The sequence below is a fragment of the Panthera leo genome, chromosome E1 (assembly GCF_018350215.1).
Source record: "Panthera leo isolate Ple1 chromosome E1, P.leo_Ple1_pat1.1, whole genome shotgun sequence".
Lineage (NCBI taxonomy): Eukaryota > Metazoa > Chordata > Mammalia > Carnivora > Felidae > Panthera > Panthera leo.
In genome coordinates, this window is record NC_056692.1 from 34,811,127 (window position 1) to 34,825,582 (window position 14,456).

General features: G+C 59.9%; 1 protein-coding gene across 10 annotated transcripts in view; it reads right to left on the reverse strand.

Annotated features, from left to right (window-relative positions):
- Window positions 1-1,024: 1,024 nt before the first annotated feature.
- The window catches only part of CACNA1G (calcium voltage-gated channel subunit alpha1 G), a 61,494-nt gene continuing 48,062 nt past the window's right edge, over window positions 1,025-14,456 (reverse strand). For 6 of the 10 annotated variants that reach the window (XM_042915498.1, XM_042915497.1, XM_042915493.1 and 3 more), the window contains 10 exons: window positions 11,556-11,707; window positions 10,722-10,831; window positions 9,850-9,983; window positions 9,497-9,567; window positions 9,291-9,369; window positions 9,075-9,196; window positions 8,526-8,864; window positions 3,750-3,927; window positions 3,279-3,448; window positions 1,025-2,099 (listed from right to left, as the gene is read on the reverse strand). In XM_042915498.1, the coding sequence (XP_042771432.1) occupies window positions 1,365-2,099; window positions 3,279-3,448; window positions 3,750-3,927; window positions 8,526-8,864; window positions 9,075-9,196; window positions 9,291-9,369; window positions 9,497-9,567; window positions 9,850-9,983; window positions 10,722-10,831; window positions 11,556-11,707 (2,090 nt within the window). In that variant the 3' untranslated portion in view covers window positions 1,025-1,364. Of the gene's footprint in view, window positions 2,100-3,278; window positions 3,449-3,749; window positions 3,928-5,653; window positions 5,789-7,742; window positions 7,887-8,525; window positions 8,865-9,074; window positions 9,197-9,290; window positions 9,370-9,496; window positions 9,568-9,849; window positions 9,984-10,721; window positions 10,832-11,555; window positions 11,708-14,456 lie in introns of all 10 variants that reach the window. The other 4 variants (XM_042915488.1, XM_042915487.1, XM_042915492.1 and 1 more) reach the window with 3 other exon arrangements.

A 14,456-nucleotide genomic window follows, 5' to 3' on the forward strand; every position in this document is an offset into this window, starting at 1 on the left:
GTGAGGCTAACGCCCAGACCTCCAAGGTCAAGGGGGCTGAAGCCTGGGGAAGGAAAACCCGGACGCGCTTGCCCCCTCCCCCACCGATCCCGTTGGCAGCGGCTGAGGCTGCCTCCCCCAGTCTCAGTCGGCCCCATTAACCAAAACAGCTTCATTATGCCAATTTCCAGCTTTCAATGTGGGGCTGATAGCTGTCAGCAGAAATAAGAGTTAATCTGGAACTACTCACATTCACAGAGCTGCTGCCTGGCTAAGAGGAAGCGATAAAGCTTTGGTAGAAGCAGTAAACCCTGCTTGCCTAGCCTCCTACCAGGCAGAGGGGCTTCCCTCCTCCCTTGCCCCTGGGGGGTGAGGCTGCAAGGTTGCAGCCCTCCTGGGGAGGATTAGGTTCTCTCTCCCCCAGACAGCCAGCCAGACACGCAGACACACACACACACACACACACACACACGCGTGCACGCGTGCACACACACACTCCTATACACACACAGGCAGCTCTGACCCCTTCCCTGCCCGCTGCCCACTCCCCAGCTCCGGGGGTCTTTCTCCAGTGCCACCTGGAAATGCCTAACTCTGTCCCTTTCGCTTTCACTCTGGACCGTGATTAACTTTTTTATTTTGGAAAATTACTTTATTATAGATATAGATATAGATATGTATGTATGTATATATAAAAAGGTTCCATTTCATTTGTAAAATCTTATTTTTTGCTTTTTCTCTTTTTCTTTTTTTTTTTCCTACACAAAATGATGACGAGGTTAAAGGAGAAAATAAGTTACATTACAGTTTCCAAAATGGTCCCCGCTCTCCGCTGAAGATGGGCCACCGTCAGGGCTGAAATGCACTCTCGGTCCCAGCTTGTGCTTTGCAAGAAGAGGGGATATAACTAGACTGGTTATTTTAGGTTAAAATAGCCAAGAGACAGACGCCTTCGCCTCAAAAATATTCTGAGACACATAAAAGTACAAGGAAACAAGTCTCTTCAGTCACAAAATGTCGTACATCCCGCATATACTAGATTCAATTAATTTAATAAAATAGAATATACATAGAGATTCTGCACAAACGTATTGCTTTCTCCCAGTAGCTCCTGGTGTTGGGAACCTCAGCTGCACTGGGCCTCTCTCTGTCTCTCTCTGTCTCTGTCTCTGTGTCTCTCCTCTCTCTCTGCCCGGAGCCAGGGTGACCAGGGCTGCTGCTTTCAACGCTCTGGAAATTCTGCTCGCCGGTTCCCAGCGCCACTGAGGCGGGGAGGAGCTCCTCCTTGGAGTCCGTATGGAAGGTTTTTCAGGAACATAGCCCAGGAGGAGGAGCTAGGATTTGGCACCCGGTGGAGAAAGGTGAATGGGGGAGTAGGGCAGGACTCAGGGGTCCAGGTCTGCTGGGTCGGAGGCTAAACCGGAGAGACTCAGCACGTCTTTCTTTGGGGGGGGCGAGGCAGCCATGCTGTCAGGGGGGCCGGAGGCCGAGGGATCCTTGGAGTCGCTGGACGGAGCCCTCCGCCGGAGGCAGACGCCAGGGCTCAGTGGGGGCCGAGGGCCCTGACTCTCTGGGGGGTCTATGGAGATACTAGGCGGGCTGAGTTTTTTCTTGGGCCGGCTTCCGGGCCCCCCGAGAGGCTGGCCCCCAAGGCTAGAGGGGTCGGGGCCCAGGCTGGGTTGGGAGACGCTGTCCAGGCAGCTGACCGCAATGGAGTGCCTCCTCTGTTCATCCAGCCAGGACGAGGGCCTGCGCCGGCCGCTCTGGGCCTCCACACTGTAGCACTTCTTCAGGTCCCGTGGCGACGGGGGCTCCTCCTGGCTGCCCACGGTCAGGGGGTCTCCTGAAACCCAGCTCAGTTCCGTGTCCAGCTCCAAGCTGCTCCTGGTCTCTGGCGGGCCCTTGCTCCAGGTGGGGTCGGAGCCTGGGCAGGGGGCCGGCGGGGGCATGTGCTTCGAGGTCTGGCTCTGGCGGCGGGGTTGCGGCTGCACCTGGGTGCCCAAGTGGCCCCAGAAGGAGGAGGCCCGGGCCAGAGGCGGGGAGGGCCCACTCCCCTCGGACATCAGGTCTTCCCGGCTGCCCAGGCCCTGAACGTCCAGGGAATCAGTCCTTATTGCTGCCTGCGCGAGGTGGGAGGACAGCTCAGCCTAGGGGCTTCCGCTCCCCCATGGACTGTTCCCACCTCCCCCCACCCCCACCCCCAAGCCGGATAGCCCCCGCCTCCCCCCGCGGGCCCACCCTAAGCAGGAGTATCAGCGTTTGCTCTTGTTGGGAGAAGGGGGCCACCATGCCTGCTCCCCCACCCCTCCCCCACGCCTGCAGGAATCGTTCTCTGAAGCTCCCCGCCCTCGGGACACCAGAGCGCACTGGGCCGGCTCTAGTGCACAGCTGGCTCCTTCACTCTTCCCGGCCTTCGCACAGGCTATTCCTTTGGCCTTGAATGCCCTTCTCGAATGACAGGCACCCCTCAACTTGATGGGCTCAGGTCCTCTTGTGACATGGTGCCTGACAATCTGTATCCCCACGTTACAACTAACCCATTCCTCCTCTCTGCTCCCTGCTGCACCGCACACGTGAGCATCCCAGCAGCTGTGAGCTATTGCTGCAATGGTCTGATGGCATTTATGTCTCTGACGCCAGACTGGGAGCTCCAGAGAGCAGGGGCTGTGTCCCCAGTGCCTGGCACACAGAAGCTGCTCGGTGAAACTCTGTAAAATGGGTGGCGACCGTGCCTGTTTCAAGTGTGTGGCATTGAGCAGATTCTCGTGTGGCCAGGATTACACACGAGGGCACCCTGGGCGTGGGCTGTGGCCTTGTCACAGTGGGGTCAGACAAGCCTCACCTGGCTACATAAGCCTCGGCCCTGTGCCCCGGGAAGGGGGCGCCGCGGGCTTGGCCAAAGGTGGAGATACCCAAAACATGCCCTGTGTCCCGTGGCTAAGTCTAGAAGTACAGAGAATCATTGGAAGGCAACTCTGGGCCAGGGAGAGGGAGTCCAGAGACCTGGGCTCTCCCACCAAGTCGACCCGTGTCCCTAAGCCTCCGTGGCCCGCTCCGGTCTCCAGCCCTCCTCAGTGGAAGAAAGGAGCAGGGTGCAAATGCCAGAAGGGCACAGACCACTTCTGCTTTGCCAGGCACCGTGCCCCCGGCACCTAGAACTGCCTCTGGACCGCGGTCAGCACACAATAAACGTTTGTTGGAAGAATGAAAAGTGGCCACCTGGTTGTCACCAACAGCCCAGGATTCCCAGCGGAGAGGCCAGCCCCGGGGCCCTGGCCCACCTCTCCACACCTGCTTACCTGGCGCCTGAGTGGCCTCTGAGCCAAAGGGGAGCGGCCCGGTGGGGGCAGTTTGGGGATGGTGCCCCAGGTGGGGGCGCTGTGGGGCTGGAGCAGGTGGGGTGTCTCTTTGGGAAGCTGCAGGATGTAGCTGGTGTCTGCTGGCTGGGAGTGGACTGACAAGACAGAGCCTGTGGGCAGAGAGGGGAGGAGAAGAGGAAGGAGCTGGCAGGTCAGTGGCCTGGCTCTTACCCCAGTCCCTCTTTTCCACTCTCCCTCCCCCATCGGGGCCTCTCCCTTCACCGCAGACCCCTCGCCCCGGATTGAAAAACCACTCTCCACGGGCTGGCGGGGGGCGGAGGGGGGAGCCCTTGGAGATCGGAGAGACCTCTTTTGCTGCCTCGGTGCCCCTCCCACCCAGGTCAGGAGTGGGCTTAGGCAAGGATGGGGTCTCCCTGTGCGAGCCGAGCAGCCCTGCCTGAGCCCTGGTACCTGACTGAGCTTTGGGGAGCCCCCAGCTTCTGCGTCCTAGGGACCCCTCGGCGGTGCTCCCGTCCCGGCACATGTAGCTGTCATTGGGCAGAGAGTGCGTCCGGCTGACTCCAGACTTCCGCACGGTCAGCAGGTCTGGTCCCAGGGCGAGGGGAACCTCCTCAGGGTGGGGCTCCATCTGCAAAAGGAACGGGGAGGGAGGTGGGAAAAAGAGGGGCACCCGGATATCCGGACTGGCTAACTGAGGCAGAGCTGGACAACAGCAAGCAGAAGCGCCCCCAGGCTCTGGCCCCCTCCCCCCACCCTCTGGCCCCCTCCCTCCCACCCTCCCGGGCGGTAATGGGATGAGTTAGTGGGTGGGGGGAAAGGGGGCAGACACATGGGTGAGCCCTCCAGCACAGCAAGGAAGCAGAAAACTATCCAATACTGCATCATCTCAGAGCCTCCTGGTGGGGATGGTGGAGGGGGGAGAAGGTGTCCAGAAAACAGAGAGCAGCCCCCAGGTCCAGCCCGGCAGGTGGTTCAAGAGATGGTTCTCAGGGCCCCCGTAAGAGGCCCTGGAGCAGGACAGTGGAGGCTGAAAAGCTAAAAGCACCCCCTATCCCAGTGCTGGGGTTGTGGGGGTGGGGGTGGGGAATGGGAGGACCTGTCCAGTGAGCGAGGACTGCCTACAGAGCAGAGGCTGTTCACCATCCAGTTCTCTAAGGCAACCCCACGACCCAGCGTGGGGCAGGAGCTGGGCTAATGTGGGTTCGATGACAGGTGAACACTAGAGAGTGTCAGCTGGCTCACCCACCTGTGGCCCTGCACCTTTTAATTACTCAGTGACTCTGGCAGGGGGCAAATGGGAGGTGGGGGGCAAGGTCTGAGTATCACGGCTTCAGGTCCTCCCTTACTGGACAGATTGGGGGTGGGAGTGGGCTTTTTAAATTGGTTTCAAAGAAAAGCAGTAATCTGCCTTTGACCCCAGCTGGAGGAAGCCAAGGTGTGCTCCCAGATTTCTCCATCTCCCTGGGACCCCTTTCCTCCTTGGGGTCCCTTGTATCTTCCATTCCTAATTCTCAGAGAGGCGGGAGGGTTCCTGTCTCCACGCAGACCCCGCCAGCTAAGCACCCCAGGAGGGACGGTTGGAAAAGTCTGGATCCTTTGCTTCCCCTCTCGGCTTCAGGCTCCACTTCTGCCAGCTACCCCAAGACCCCTAGGGACCCCCAGCCTGTGGTCAAGACCCTGTTGCAGCCGAGCCCTGCTGTGGGGAAGGGGCCCCTGTCTCTTCTTAAGTGCCCAGAGGAGGGGGCAGGCAGGGAGAAGGGGGCTGCTCACAGTCTGAAGGGGAAAGGGAGCTGGGCAAGGGTAGAGAAGCTGTCCAAACACAAAGAACACCCCCCACTCCAACACGGGGACACACAGTGACAGTGACGGAGGAGACAGAGACAGCCCCCCCAGGTACAGAAGGGCATGGTGGTAGCAGCAGAGAGGTATGAGGCTCTCAGCCACTACGTGGAGGGAAATGGCTCATGTTGCAGGTAGGTGAGAAGGAGGGGGTGGGGAGGGGAAGGGCTGGCTTGCACAGGCTCCAAACACAGAGACTGGGTCTACATCGAGGGGGGCCCTTTGGTCAGCTGCCTGATGCTGACCTCTGTTTCGGAGGGCCGTGTTACTACTCCTGGGTGTTGGGATTAACTCTTTCACAACTGCGTCCCTGGACCCTTGAGGCCCCAATTTAATCTCATCTCATTTCTTGGTCCACAGTGGGGACCCGGAAAGACCCATCAAAGCCTAGAGCACTAAGTGCCTGCCGGTTGATGCCTCCGGTGGCCAAGAGAGAGGAGGGAGGGATCTGGAGCCCTGCAGCCAGCCCAGCCCCTGGGGAGGCTAGGGGAGCAGTGAGGAGCGTGTGTAAGTACATTGCTCTCCAGGGCACTAAGTAAGAGTGTGTGAGTGTCATCAGGCAAAGAGTCATCCGTCAGAGCTAGAGAGCAGGACAGTTCAGACACAATCTCTGACGTCAGAGACAGAGCCTCCCTCTCAGCTAGAGGGATCTAGACAGGGAGAGAGATGATCAGGCATTAGAGACCAGGACAGAGCACCTGCTCGCGCGTGCATGCGTGCACACACGCACACACACACACACATACACACACGCGCGCGCGTGCACACACACAGGCCCCCCCCTTTCCCCCTTTCCACAAAGCACGGGGGAGGGGAAGGCCTCTCTTCTCTCTCCCCACCCCTCTCCCGAGTAAACTGACAGTGCCTCCCCCACCCCACTTTGAAACACCACCCCCCCCCCCACCTCGGATCAGAGGCTGCGGCAGGCACCAAAGAGCCAGAGCCAGAGCGAACACCGACAAAGCAGGAGAAGCAGAAACTTATTCTAAAGATACCCCAGGAACCTGAACAGCCCCCTCCCACACCACCACCACCAAGAGAGGAAGCGGGGAGCAGGGAAGGCTTTCGACTCTCATAAAGATGATACCAGAAAAAAAAAAAAATGAAGAAAGGCCAGCAAAGCGCCTCTCTCTGCTCTCGGCACAGACAGAGCCGCGTGGGGGGCGCTGGGGACAAAGCCGCCAATCTGATGACTGTTTTCTGCCTATTCTCTCTGCTTCCAAAAGCCTGGCAGGACTTGGCCTGCCCCCAGATTTTGGCTTCTCCCCTCCTGGGCCCTCCTCCGCCTGCCGGCAGCTTGCCCGCCCTCTTTAGCTTGGGTTCTGGGAGATGCTCTCCTCCTGCCGCCACACAAACTGGCTGGCTCACCAGGGATCTGCAGGGGGATTTCAGTGCCTGGGGGAGGGGAGAGCCATCCCTCCCAGATGAACCAACGGCCTGATCACCCCATCGCGTCCTCTTCTTTCCCTGTTCCTTTGCCCCATGAGCCTCCTTCAGGATGAGAGGCCTTGGGAAGGGATGTGCTCTCTCACTGATCATTCTAGGTCATTGCCATGTTGAAGCGCCTATAGCCTATCTGAGACTGAATCCCAAGGGCGGACCCCTAGAGGCAGGGTCCTTTCTCTATGTGAGGGTCACTGTTCATTGGAGTCAGGCTACAGGTGTCCCAGGTACTGGGAGCCTGCCTTCCTTCCCCTCCACCCAACAGGGCCTGTGGAACTCTAGGCTTTTCTATCTCCTGCTGACACCCGTCTCTTTGCCTCCACTCCAGGTCTACTGAGGTCTTCCCTGAAGCACCTGACCCCGGACCTAGGAGGGACGGCAGGGTGCTCTGCCAAGTGGAGGGGGTCAGGGGCAACCAGACAGGTCAAAAGGTGGGAAGAGGTGGGTGGGAGAGCCCCAGAGAGCAGGAAAGCCACGTTTAGATGGGACTGGGGGAGAAAACCATGCATGAGCTGTGGAAAGGGGCTGTGCTGAGGCGGGACGCCCAGTTTTATTTCACAGCGAGGTCCCCAGAATCCACTCACAGCTGGAACCTTCCAGGCCCTCTCAGGGCCAGGTCAGAAACCACTGTCTACTGAGGGCACTCATCATGTCTAGTGGGCTCCGTGGCTCAGAACGCCACCGAACAGAGGCTTTGGGGGTAGGTGCTGGACACAGGAAAGAAGCAGACTGTGGCCTAAGATATATCCCTCAAAGGGTCCCCTGGCCACCTGCAGTACCCCCCAAAGCCCTTCTCCCCTGGGTTTGGTACCTCGCTTCCTCCACCCACTAAGGTCCCACTCCCAGCTTGTCTTCTGCCCTGCCCTCTTCTCTTCTCCTTTTGGTCCAGGTTCCTTCTGACAAATGCCCTCCGCAAGCCCCTCCTCTAGCCATCCTTCACTCCTAGAGGTGCGGTCCTTACCATCCCTACCTTCCAAATATGTATTCCAGGGGTTGATCTCAACTTGTACGAACCCCTGGCTGCCTCCCGCCGAGCCCAAAGCTCAACTGAGGCCCCGAGGCTGCTCTTTCTCCAGATACCCAGTGGGCAGGAAACACCCCGCCTCCCCAGAAGCACAGCACAGCATGGCACAGCCCGGCACGGCACAGGGGCACGGTAACCTGCGGGTCGGAGCCGCCCAGGCTGCGGGCGGGAGGCAAGGCAGAGGGCTGGCCCCCAGGGCCCGCCAGCTCTTCCATCAGCTTCAGCTCCCCCTCCAGGGAGCCCTGGATCAGCAGGGATATGGTGTCAAACAGCTGTCTGTCCTGGGGGGGGACCAGCCCATGAGGGGAGCGGGGATCAGAGGGGCAACAATGGGAAGTGTCGTGGCAGGGGATTGACAAGAGACACGGAGGGAAAAGGAGGAAGAGGTAACACACACACACACACACACACACACACCAGCAACAGACAGACAGGAGAAGGGGGAGGGGAGGGGATATAGGGAAGAGAGGTGAGGGAGGAAGGAGAAGGGGAGCCGGAGAGGAGAAGAGCTCAGGAGGAAAGAGGGAGAAGGGGAGCAAAGATAGGGAAAGGATGGAGAGGTGGAATTGGGCAGGTGGAAGGGTGGGAAGGAAAGAGGTTGGTAATCGGGCAAGGGTAAGAAAGAAACAGGAAGGAAACAGAAAACTTAGCCTTGAACCTAAGAGCCGAGAAGGGGAGGCCGGCTGGGCCGGAGGCACAGGGTGTGCTGGGGGCTTGCCGGGGTGGCCCCTAGGCTGCGAGCGCACGCAGCCACCGTCTGGGGGCGGGCGAGGGACCGCTCATCCCTCAGCATCCAAGCAGGAGGGGCAAAAGGACACAGGCGGGGCCCCGGGGTCTGCCACGCTGCCTGCCCGCTCCCTGCGCACCACCCACCCGGACCCACCCCACACCCCTCTCGGCAAGGGTGGCTGCTGGCTCACCGTGGGGTGCTCCAAGGAGAAGCGCGAGGCCGCGCCGGCAGCGTGGGCTGCAGCACCGGGCTTGGGGCTGTCGGGGCCCTCCACCCCGGGCCAGAGGAAGGGGCTGCCCAGAGGCGAGCGGGGCTGCGGGCTAAGCGTCTTCATCTCCAACTCCAGCTCGGCCTCCAGCTCGGCCTCCTCCTTGGCCTCCTTGTTGCTTTCCTCCAGGTGCTTCATCAGCACGGCGATCACCACGTTGACCAGCACGAACTGGGCCGTCAGCACAAAGGACACGAAGTAGATGGGGGAGATGACCGTGTTGTAGCAGGTGGACTCCTGGTCACAGTCCCGGAGGGTGTCCTGGGGGCAGAGAAAGCATTACACACTGTCCTGGGGAGAGGGAGTCCCGGAATGTTTCCGCCTGACGGACAGAAGGTCACATGCTTTCATTCGGGGTCAAGGAATTCATCCTGCCGGGGAATCTGGGCTCCAGGTGTGGGACCGTGTCTCTGGGGCCAGGGCCAGCCGGGGGCGGGGCGGGGAGGGGACACGGCTGTGGTGCGCCCTCACCTTCATAATGCCATTCCAATTGTCACCTGTGGAGACTCGGAAGAGGGTCAGGAAGGCCATGCCAAAGTTCCGAAAAGTGGCATGCCGGCCCAGGCCCTCGCAGGGGTGCGTCTCGTCACACTCTGGAGGAGGAGGGAAGGAGAGAGAGGCCTGAGTTAGTGCAGCAGCCCCGGGGCCTCCAGCCCTGACTCCTCTGCCCTCCCCACCCCGACTCACCCAGGTCTCCAAAGAGCTCCACACCCAGAGCTGCAAAGATGAAAAACAACAACATGAAGAGAAGTCCCAGGTTCCCCACCTGGAAAAGAGGAAAAGAAATGGGAGAGGTGCCACTGGATCTCCCAGCCAGCTTCCCTGAGCTCCCTTTGGAAAGCACCCCCTTCGCCCCGAGGGGACCCCTCCCACCCACCCCCACCTCCAGCTACCTGGGGCAGGGCCTGCATGACCGTATCCAGCAGTGCCCGCATGCCCACGGCCATCTTCAGCAGCTTCAGCACTGCAGAACAGGACAAAGTTGTGAGCGGGCCCCGCTGGGTCCCAGGCCACACAGCTGGTGGAGCCAGGGCCACGGTGGGGGCTGGGGTTGGTGGGATGGCCAGCCAGGCCGCCAGGGCCCTACCTCGGCCCAGCACCCCCGGCCCTCCCCTTTGTCAAAGGCTGGGAGAGAGACCCATGGGAACACACACACACACGTACAAGGTCCCTGGCCGGCCACAGAGCCGACCCCTGCTATCTCCCCCTGGGTAGGCGCGTGGCGGGCAAGAAGGCGGGCACCGACCTCGGGCAATGCGTAGCACCCTCATGATGCGGATGATGGTGGGGTTGATGGGCAGCGAGGCATTGACCTCGATCTCCTCCAGCGTGATGCCCATGATGGACAGCAGCACGATGGCCAGATCCAGCTGGTTCCACCTGGAAAGCCCAGGACACAGCTCCTTGAGTGGGGGGGAGTCGGGGGCACCGCGGAGGAGGGGGCAGTCAAAGTAACACAAGTGACTGCAGAAAGGAGGGTGGAGGTCAGCCAGTCCCGCCTCCCCATCCTGCAGAGAAGGCATGGCTTGACCCTGGTCACACAGCCCGTCGGTGGCACGGGTGGGGCCAAGACTTTAGCTCGAGGACCTCTACTTTCCATGTGTATTCATTCTTTTTTTTTTTTTTTTTTAATTTGGCACTTATATGCTGTTTACTAGGTGCCAAGCACTGTTTTAAGGGCTTTACAAAAAAAACTCTTAATCTTCATAGCTCTGTGATACGGACAGTATTATTATCGCTCATTTTACAGATGAAGAAATTGAGACACAGAGAAGTTAAGTCACTTACCCCAAGTCACCAGCTTCTAAGTGGGAGAGCCAGGATCCGAATCCGGTCCAGGCAGTCTGGCTCCAGGCTCTGTGCTCTTAAGCCCCAGTCTGGGCCACATGGACTTCCAGCTGCCAATGGCCCCCAGGCCCTGTCTTGTCAAATTCCTTCCCTTCCCTCCCGTCTCCCAGGCTCTGGACGGCCCCCCCTTCCCCCTCGCCATCAGCCCTGGGTGGGTCCTAGCGTGGAGGCTGAACCTCAGGAGTCCAGAAAGGTTTTCAGGCATTTCCCTGGGAGACATGCCCTTTCCCCACTCCCCCCCACCCCCCACCCCCCACCCCTCTCTGTTACCTGTCCTGGAAGAACCGGCGGAAGCCAAAGGCCACGAGTTTGAAGACCGACTCTAACACAAAGATGATGGTGAAGATGTAGTTGCAGATCTTCAGGGCCTCGTCCAGGATCTGGCAGGGATGGGTGGGGGGGTGTCTATGCAGGGTCTCCTAAGGCCCAGGGGTGGTGCCTGCCCCTCCCCCTCCATCACACTCCGGGATCTGGGAGACAGGTGAGTCTAAGGGGGCCGCTGGCCACCACACCGGGACAGAAGAGGGTCCTCATTCACATGCACGAGCCAAACTTTGAGCTAAAGGATCTCTCTCCTTGAGGGATGGTGAAGAGACCACATGAGAACGAGCTGGAGGCCACAGAAGGCTAGAACCCGGAAAGGGCCTGGTGCATTACTAATTCGACATCCCCATTTTACAGATGGGGAAACTGAGGCCTGGAGGACTGCTGACGGTGGCTGATTCGAGGAGTGGCAGGATCATTGGTGAGTTTAGAGCTGGACGTTCACCAGAATCTAAACTCCAGAAGGGCAGACACTGGCCTTCACCGGTCTGTCTTCTTTACCCTCAAAGGGTAAAGAAGGAAGCACGTGGCAGGCACTCAATAAATATTTTGTCGGGGAAAGAAATCAGGTCCTCTACTTCCCAGCTGCGTGACCTTGGTGTAGTCGACTAACCTCTCTGAGCCTCAGGGTCCTCATCTGTGAAACCAAGACGATACCCACTTCCAGGGGCCACTGCAAGGTGTACAAGAGGGCGCCCAGCACTTGCCCGAGGTCCCCTGGCACGGGCTGGGGTAGCCTCAGCCTGCAGTCCCACGGCTGGAGGCAGGACTCACTCCTACCTGGGGCTGCTGGTAGTGCTCCATGGCCATGGTGACCACATTCAGCCCGATGACACCCGTGATGAAGAGATCCAGATAATGGCTGGTGCACAAGTGGTGAACGAGGAGCCGGAAGCGAGAGTAGTCTGAATAGTAGGGTTTGCACTGGGCCTCTGGTGGGGCGGGGGGTGGGGGGGGAGAGCAGAGCAGCCGTCGGGCCCCTGCCCGCTGCGCCCCCTCCACCCAAGTCCCTCACAGCCGCCAGCCTCTAATGCCAGAGCTGAAACATTCCAGTATCATCCGCATCCTCGCCCTCCACACACCGCCTTCCTCGGGGCGGGGGCGGGGGGAGCTCTCTCGCGTCTGCCCTCCAAGCGTCTGTTCTACTGGCCACAGTTGGGTGCAGAAGGGGTCAGGACATGCAGAGCTCCCCGCCCACATTAGACACCAGGTGAGCCCCCTCCCCAAGGCAGCCTCCCAAATCCGCCGGCCCCTCGCAACGCCCTTGACTTGGCGTTCCGCAGCAAGGCCAGATCGGTAAGACGAAACACAACCGGTCTTATCAGGCTCAGAGGAAGCTCCATCAGCAGAGAGGCAAAGGCCCTTGCTCTCAAGCTCAGCCCCCCGAGGGGGAGCAGAGCAGATTACACAGAGCTGGGATTTGGAGATAACACCGGAGATTGGAAATTGGACATCCTCTTGGCCGGCCGCGCTGACCCGCCCTGAGGGCCTCCAGAGGGGCAGGGGCCTGGGCCTCCGGTGCCCTCACGGGGGGTGCGGGGCAGAGGGAGGCCACGGGGCTCTGCTCTTCCCCCAGATTCACGTGGGAGGGCTCCACCTGAAGGACTCACCCAGTTTCTAACGAGGCAATGCCCTGCTCTCGAGTAGCAGGCTAGCATCAGGCTCCAGGCTGGGCTGGAAGCACTGTCTGAGATCTGTCAGAGGCATATTTCTCTTGTAATTAGCGAACCACTTAGTTATAAAATCATGGTGCCAGAAGGTTGGCCTGCTAAGCAGGCGGAATGAATCTGGGGGCAGAAGATGGCAGGGGGCCCCCTCCTCCAGGTGCTGAGGAAAGGCCAGGCCAAGTTGGGGATAGATGTCATCTGGAGGCGGTTGACAGATCGGTCTCCCAGGCAGCCACAGAGAAAGAAGAGGCTCCCCGTGGGGAGGCTTGGGGCAGCCTCAGGTCCCAGACAGCCCTTCCCCCTCAGAACGTCTAGGGCAGAAGCCAGCCAGCGAGGGCTGCAGCCTCTGAGGCCGGTGCCAGGGGTGGCTGGCTCAGGGGCAGCAGGAAGCTTTGGGTCTGGGCCAGCTCAGTTATAAGTGTCCTTCCCCATGCAGAGGACTATTTCACAGAGAGGGAAACTGAGTCAGGGGGTGGCCTGGGGGGTGGCCAGGGGGTGGCCTCCCACCCAAGGCCGAAGGAAGAAGAGTGCCCAAGAGCTGCACGTTCGGCCTCGCCTGACGCCACTCTCCAGCATCGGCCTCGATGTGTGGATAACCAAGAGGCCGGAAGTCCCGAATGTTCTGGCACACCACAGCGTGGGTTATGCCATCATCTCGTTTTCGGAGATGGGCCGGCCAACTGTGGCTTTGTTAGCTCAGGTGGCCCTCCTGATCCCCAGGACGGGGTGGGGGTGGAGAAGCTCAGGACAAGGGACAACATGAGGCCACGGGTCATCCACACTGCGATTGTGGAGGGTGGACCCGGCGAGCCGGGCGTCTTCCTTCCTTCAGTACCCACAAGAACCAGAGGGCGCTAATCGCCCTGCGTTGCCTTAGCAGCTGGAACACTGTCTCTGCATTAATCTCCATAAGTGCCGAGAGCACCCGATCCCATTATGCTAAAATATGAATGGAGAATTAACTAAAATGTTTGAATACAATTAGGTTAGAAAAAGCAGCTCCTTATTAGCCCCATTATTAGCTAAGATAATGCAGAGGAGAGGTGGGGAGAGTCTCCCTCTCCCCTGTCCCCCTAGCCTGACTAGGTAGCAGCCCCAAACTGAAGGGGGCTGCTGTCACCACCTCTGCCTTCTGGCCTTGCTCTGGCTGTCTGAGGGCAGGTGGGCTGGGACTAGCTTGGGACCCTCCTCCCCGCAGCCCATAGGAAAGGTGGGGACAAGGCTGAGGCCGGGCATCTGCTCGTAGCGACAGGTGCCAGGCCCTTGAGGTCTGCGGCTCGAGCCCCAGTCCCAACCCCAGACCAGCAGATGCCGAGGCTGCCAGAAATCCCCCTTCAGAGCACAGGTCCAAAGAGTCCCAGGGCCAATCTGATCAGCATGTCCTTGGTCAAACCCTTTGTTTTACAGAGGGAGAGAATGAGGTCCGGCACAAGTGGGTTGTCCACACATGGTGAGGCCGTGACGGAGCCAGGATCCGAACTCCCAGCCCCAATCCCTCGCCAGCTGCCTGGTGGGTTTAGACCTCGAAGAGTTTGCCCGAAGGCTCTCACCGTTAGGCTTTGGATGATACCACCCCCTGCCTGAGCTCAGAGAAGTAGAGACCTCCTGGAAGAGCCCTGGGCAGGTCTGGTGCTCCAAGAGCTCCGGCCATAGCCCCTCTCCCTGCCCCCCACCAGGACGAGCTGCCTTAGGCGGAGAAAATGGCAGAGCTGGGCAGTAGGAGGAGGGCACCTCCAGGACTGCCCAGCCCCCAGCCGAGGGCAAGAGCCAGGAGAGGAGCAGGGACAGCACGGCTGGGAGTGAGGGCAGCAGGCGCAGGTAGTTAGTAGAGCCCGAGGCACAGCCAGGGCAGAGGGTTTGCAAGGAAGAGTGACAGGGAGTAGGCGGAAGGCAGGGGTTCCTCCCAGGGACACAGGCCCCCTAGGGCAGAGGCCACACCTTCAGCTGCTGTGGCCAGGCCTGATCACTGGGTCCCAGCGGAAGGAGAGAGGGTGAGTGGACGCAGGTGCCACAG